Source organism: Chenopodium album, chromosome 12 (genome assembly GCF_948465745.1).
Source record: "Chenopodium album chromosome 12, dcCheAlbu1.1, whole genome shotgun sequence".
NCBI classification, from domain to species: domain Eukaryota; kingdom Viridiplantae; phylum Streptophyta; class Magnoliopsida; order Caryophyllales; family Amaranthaceae; genus Chenopodium; species Chenopodium album.
Window position 1 is genome coordinate 29,802,139 of NC_137845.1, and position 6,650 is coordinate 29,808,788.

Genomic DNA, 6,650 nt, shown 5'->3' on the forward strand with positions numbered 1-6,650 from the left:
AGCTCATATTTTTTTAGTTCATTTATATATCTCTAATAAAAATATAGTATAAAAACCGCAAACCACATCAAAGTGCGATTTAGTCTAATATTTTTTTGGAATCGCATGTGGTTTGGTCATTTTCAAAAAACTGCACCGCAATTTTCAAATCGCAAACCGCACCAAACCGCAAAATTAAGGTTTGGTGCAGTCTAAACGACACTTTGAACAACCCTATCCACCACCATTGAAGCTTCCCCATCTCCACCACCATTGAAGCTTCCTCTGATACCACCACCATTGTAGCCTCCTTGATCTCCACCCAACTTTCCCGATCTTAAATAAAAATCATGTGAATAAAGGGTGAAATTAAGGGCATGGTTGACCCCAAAAGTGTAGGGATGACCATGTCCTTCATTGAAGCTTCCATTGTGCTTGATTTTTGAAAATGGTTGAAGAATTGAAGTCAGTGACAAAAGGAGAAGAAATAAAAGATGATAGTGGTTGTAGTGGTGGAGTGCTTTCGCATTTGGAATCGCTGAGTGAGCTCGTCTTGAAAAAAGTCAGAAGCGCTGTTGTTCAGCAAAGGAGTGAGGAAAGAGAAAGTTACGACTACGACAATGGCAGCGGAGGAATGCTGATATAGCAATATTGCCTAATCAGCATCGCACTTTTACCAATATGCCCAATAGTAAATAATGAAAAAGTCGTATTTATCTTGTAGATTGACAATACAAGTTGATCCAGTATATCAACTTATATTTACCCTAGTAATAATAATAAAATAAAAATTATGTTCCTTCACAAATGCAAATTTTACGATACACTAAATATTAAATTTTGGCAATGACACAAATAATGAGGGATATAAATCTACATACCAAAAATATATGTCTATAATCTTCCCATAAATGTATGATAAAACTCAAGTAAAGACCTATTTCATCAGATTTTTACTTGAGTGTCATCATACATTAATCTAAGCATGCCCCCCAAAGTGCCTCCAATTGTTAAACATGATAAATATACACATCAAGCAGGCAAAAAAAGGAAATCATAATCCACCACGGCGAGAATCAAGCAGTTCCAGAATGCAAATATGGGAAGAAATCTGATGCTACATATAATAAGCATGCACAGTAACTCGAAAATTCAGCTTAACAGATTTATCTAAGGCCAAATTATACAAATGGCACATTACAGACATTTCCAAAAGCAAGTTCTACTACCCTAGATACCTACCACTTCTGAGGTTTCATTGTTCTCTAAGATATGGATAAAAAGTTGAAGCAGGAAGAGCAACAACAATGTCAACAACTTAGCCTACTAATTGTTACAATTCTTCCTCTTACCATCAAAATCATTATCCTTTTTGCTCGCAGATTTTTCTGCACGCTTCCTCCTCACCTCAGGGGGAATAGTATCCTCCAGTATCTTCGGAACAGTAAAGTTGAAGTCATCCAGCTTTAAGTGTCGGTATTCTGGATGCTTCTCCAAAAATTGCACTACTTCTCCATGACACCTCACTTTCTTCCCGGTTGGTGTTAAGTAATGTGAGTCCAGCTTAGAATAATCTGATCTGAGGATGAGTTCCCTCTTGAATCCTGCTGGAGTCTTTGGAAGATTAGGCTTGTCAATAACCCAAGTTCTGGTTGCATCACATTCAAGGTCTGCTGGGTCATCACACGTCACATTTGGTTGTTTGTCACAGGTGTATGGGTCATCCATAAACTTGCATCGCAGTTCCTCGTACTCTTCCTTTGTAGCAATTGATCTCCACTTTTGGCACTTACCACACTGTGCAGCATACAGGTCGATGGCACCACGCCTTGGCTACAGTTCAAAAAGGATGAACAATTAGATTAAAACAAATTACTTCTCCATTTCTGTTCCAGAAAAGCATAGCCAAAGCCAAGGCAATCACAGCTTGTTGCTGTCTAAAAGAACAAACCTTGTCCTTTAGCATCTTGTTCATTGAACATCTCAACATTTCGTTTGACCATATTCAACTCAATCCATTGATCAAATAATCTATGTTTTCTATTCATATCACTAGGCACAAAGAATAGTAAGTTGAACCGAGTAGAGCAACAGAATAACAATTACAAATTTTCCAATTATTTTTGGTATCATTATTCTGCATTAGTAAGATTTATGCATATACAAGTTATAACAATGACATGAGCAATATAACAATAATAACAAAACCTCTAAACATGATATGTGCAAGCATTTTTTCACTCAAATTTCTTTACGGAAAATAAATACAATGTACTCTATACATTATACTAAGTACAGCTGCACATTGTGGAAGGAAGGAGAGGGGGGGGGGGTGGGGAAGCAGAAAATATTCATGTAGATGTAAACTCCCTGCATTAAAAAAGTCATCAAAAGAATGAGCAAAATGGCAATGCTACTCAGGCACAGTGCATCCAAAGGAATTTTGTAATCTAGGTCAATGCAAAATCAACACTTCATATCAACAGACAGATAAGGATTTCTAGGTAAAGATATTCAGTGCACCAAAAAAGGGTAGATAGGCCAATTTGGAGCAAACAAAGTAACTCGATCGCATTAAATATGACCTTGACATCCAAATAACCTACAGACAAAGCATGAAAAGTAATGGACACTGAGCATGATTTGTCACCATGTTCAACTAAGCAAAGACATACCAACAGCAAAATCTAGTCACAGCCTTAAACTGCAATTCATAATGTAAGTAAAGCCTCACAAAAGGAACTTATGCACATCGCAAAGTATAGCCTTCCACTCGATTATCCAATAATCACTCCCGCCACCATGCAAGAGTCTAACAGTACGGCAGTAGCTATTAACTAGATGCTAGTAAATTGAGATCTTTAACTATTTAGCAATGTAATCAATAGCTGACAAATGCTTACGAATTGAGATTTTAAATAATTTAACTACATAATTAATAGCTGATCCAATGCCAACGTAAGCTAAAAAATTCATGTAGATGTCTCTTTTGAATAAAACCTAGCAGACCTTAGAACCTTACCATGCAAACGCCTGTATAAACACAGTTCAAATTTTTTTATTTTTTTATTAAAAAAAAAGAGGCTGAAATATAGTAGGTTCACATGAAGCATGATAGTGAAGGTAAAAAGCCATCAAGACAATGAGCAAAGAAATGGCATTGTTGTTCAAACACACAGTTCATCTAAAGGAATTCTGTAATCCAGGTCACTAGGTCAATGCAAAATCAACACTTCATATGAGCAGAGACAGACAAGAATATCCAGGTAAGACTTCAGTGCACCAAAAAAGGGTAGATAGAGCAATTTGAAGCTAGCAAAGTTCATACTTGCACTAGATATGATGTTTGGGTCTAAGCATAAAGTAAGCAATTTTGATGTCTGAATAACCAACAGACAACAGATGGCAAGTAATGAACACACAGCACAATATGTCACCAAGATCAACTAAGCAAAGATATACCAACAGCAAAATCTATTACAGCATTAAATCGCATTCATTATATACACTAACTAAGTCCTCCAAAAGAAAATTATGTACATAAATCACGTAAAGTATAGCCTATCACACAATTCTCCGATATTTACGCCCACCACCCATGAGAGTCTAACGGCACAGCAGTAGCTATAACCTAATTGCGTGTAGTTAATGATCTCCAATTATTTAGTAACGTAATCAATAGCTAACCCAATCTTCTGAATTGAAATCTTCGATTATTTAGCAATGTAATTAATAACTGATACAACACGTGTAAATAGAGATCTTTGATTTCTTTGATTATTTACCAACGCAATCAATAGCTGATCCATTAATTATTTCATATAGCCTATGTAAATCGGACTCGTGTGTGAAACATGGCTTTTTTATGAAAAAATAAAGCAAAAAAATGAAATGTCCAAGCATGCCAATGTTCGAGTGTCAATTCGAGTATCTGAATTGGGCACTAAATAATGATCAACTTAACATGGTAAAGCTCAAGTGAAAACAAAAGGTTCTACACTCCTACATATTTTCTAGGTCTCAAGATCACACCCAAAACTAATAATTCTACCTTCTTCTTCAACCAATTCCTGACAAACAGAATTGCTATAGACTTTAAATATCATAGCCAATTATTTACAACAAAAACCGAAAAGTTTGACCATGAAAAAGTCAAGAACATCATTTTGGGACGAAAGGAGTATTTTAGTATATCTTTGTCTCCTTGAGACTCGAAAAAAAATACCCATATACTTCGTATATAATACGAGTAGTTGGTAAAACACAGGGTAGAAATGAAATAGATGATCAATTTGTAATAGAGTAAAACCAAGACTTTATTCCATCTATTCACCTTATTTGTGCTAATCTTAAATAATTTATACTAATTGAAGTTGATTTTTACTTGTGAAAACAGATTAAAATTGAGTATAAATTACTTCCGAGACCAATCCAAGTATGAATTCATCAATCTCTTTTTTAAAATTTTTGAATAAATTAATAAAAAAAATCAATGAGAAAATGAACAATTTACAATCAACAAGTTTACAACAACTACAAACAACAAATAGACCAAATTAAACACATAAATTGTGCTTACCCAGAAAAAAAAAAAAAAAACAGAAAAAAAAAAAAAAAAATCAATAAAAATGCTATTCATCAGAATTTTGCATCTGAATTATAACAAAATCACCAATTATAAGTACATGTAAATTACAGCAGCACTTATTCTTATTTATTCTGCCAGCAAATCGAAAATTCAATAAACAATTTACAATTAACAAACAACAACAGTGAAAATAAACCAAAAACAATAGCAAACCGAAAAATATAAATTGGAGGAAGAGAGAAACATGCATACCTTAGAATCGTCCTGAATTTTCTGTTTTTTGCTCATGGTTTCACGAATTTCGCACGGATTTTCTCTCTCTTGCTCTTTCTCTCTCCTCTTTCTAATGGTGAATGGGACTATGGGAGTTTCTGATATAAGGCTCATTAACCAAGGGGGCGGGGCCATAACTTAAGGTGTTACACCTAAGGGGGTGTTTGGTATGGGTTTATTATAAGGAAGAAAACGGAATTAGATTACTGTTTCTGTTTGAATCTGTTTAGTTAATCATTAAAGTAACAATATCCGTTTCTTGGTGGTAATCCATTTCATCATTTTGTTTCCGGTGTAAAAACTGAGGAAATAGATCACGTTACTTTCCTCTAACCCAAAAATTCATCACTCTACCTTCTTCTCTCTCCTTTCATTCCATAATTCTTCAAAAAATTCCCAAATTTGATCGAGCAAATCTCCGGATTTTCGCTCAATTTGATCTATTTTCTTACCTCAAATTTTCTCAAATCAACAATCTTAACAAACAGATTTGTTATGTATCAATTTTTTTTGTTAAGGAAACCCCAGATTTTGAATTAGTGTTGAAATTAATGTTGAATTTGTATAATTTTGATTTAGATTTTGATTGTTTGTATTTTTTATCTTGAAATGCATTGATTGTTATTTAATTTGCCTATTTTTGATTTCATAATTACCTGACATTTCTCTTGTTCAATTTCTAGGGTTCATAGTCTTAATACGATATCAATTTCGTCGCTTTTTGGTTTGAATTCTCTACTTGCTTGTTCGATTGAAATTTTCTTTTCTCTTTCTTAGGGTTTATATTTCTCAAATTTCGTTAATTTTCTGCTGAATTTATTGGTATATATTGCTATTATATCCTGTAATTGTTGTGGTTAATTGGTTTAGGGTTTAACCAATGGGTGCCCTGTTAAGAATTCTACTCCTGTTAACAATCATAATGCTTCTTCTGGTACTAAGCGGGTTGTTCCTATTGCTAATTGATGATTTTTGCTGCTCTTTTTTTTTTTTTGACAGATTGTTGTTGCTCCCACTCCCTTCTGTTGATCCTCAGCTTTTGATCCCTGCATACTGTTGTTACCCCCCCCCCCCCCCCGCTACCACGTGGGAGATCCCTGCTAATGTGGCAGGCAACGTGGTAGTGTGACATGGTGATTAGGATGTAAACTTTTTTTTGGCTAACAAAGTTTTATTTTTGCAACTCTCCAAGTGAGTAGTTCACGTTTTTTTTTTTAATTGACTTGAGTGCGAATCTATTTTTTAATAATATTATGAAATATGGGTAGTATGGAGAAATCTGGTGCTTTTGTGTTGTTTTTTTTTTTTTATGTGCGTGTGTGGTTCAGTTTGTAAGCTAGGTTGTCAACTTGTTAATATGGTTTTTTTTGTTGCTTTGTTGTAGTGGGAGATGCAAGTGAGTCGTTCGTTGATGCTATGAAAGGTATGGACCAAGAGATTGATAACAACCATTGAATGTCCAGAGTGATGAAGAAGATGTAGAAAATTTTGTTCCAAGTTGTTAAAGTTAATATTTCAATAAATTTTGAATGTTTTTCTTTCCTCTCGAAAAGCAAGAATTTCAATGATTTCGTAATCTACAATTTACGTGACTTTGCCAGTTTGCCTATATCTAGCATATGACATTTTATGGTAATTAGTATTGCTTTACATTGCATAATATGTAGCATTAGCAAAAACAACAACAAAAAAAAAAAAAAAAAGAAAGGAAAACTATTTCTTTCCAAAATATTTATGCCAAACAAGAGGAAACAGATTGGTTTTAATTGATTACGTTTCCTTAGTGATACCAAACAATTAGTAAGGGTAA

The 6,650-nt window shown here is 34.2% G+C and overlaps 1 protein-coding gene across 1 annotated transcript; it reads right to left on the reverse strand.

The window, feature by feature from the left end:
* Positions 1–1,077: 1,077 nt before the first annotated feature.
* Positions 1,078–4,870, reverse strand: LOC145572284 (methyl-CpG-binding domain-containing protein 4-like). The gene is made up of 2 exons (XM_081631280.1): positions 4,820–4,870; positions 1,078–1,812 (listed from the first exon to the last, which is right to left on the reverse strand). The coding sequence occupies exons 1-2, from the start codon at positions 4,853–4,855 to the stop codon at positions 1,306–1,308; spliced, it is 543 nt and encodes a 180-aa protein (XP_081487406.1). The 5' UTR covers positions 4,856–4,870; the 3' UTR covers positions 1,078–1,305.
* Positions 4,871–6,650: the final 1,780 nt, after the last annotated feature.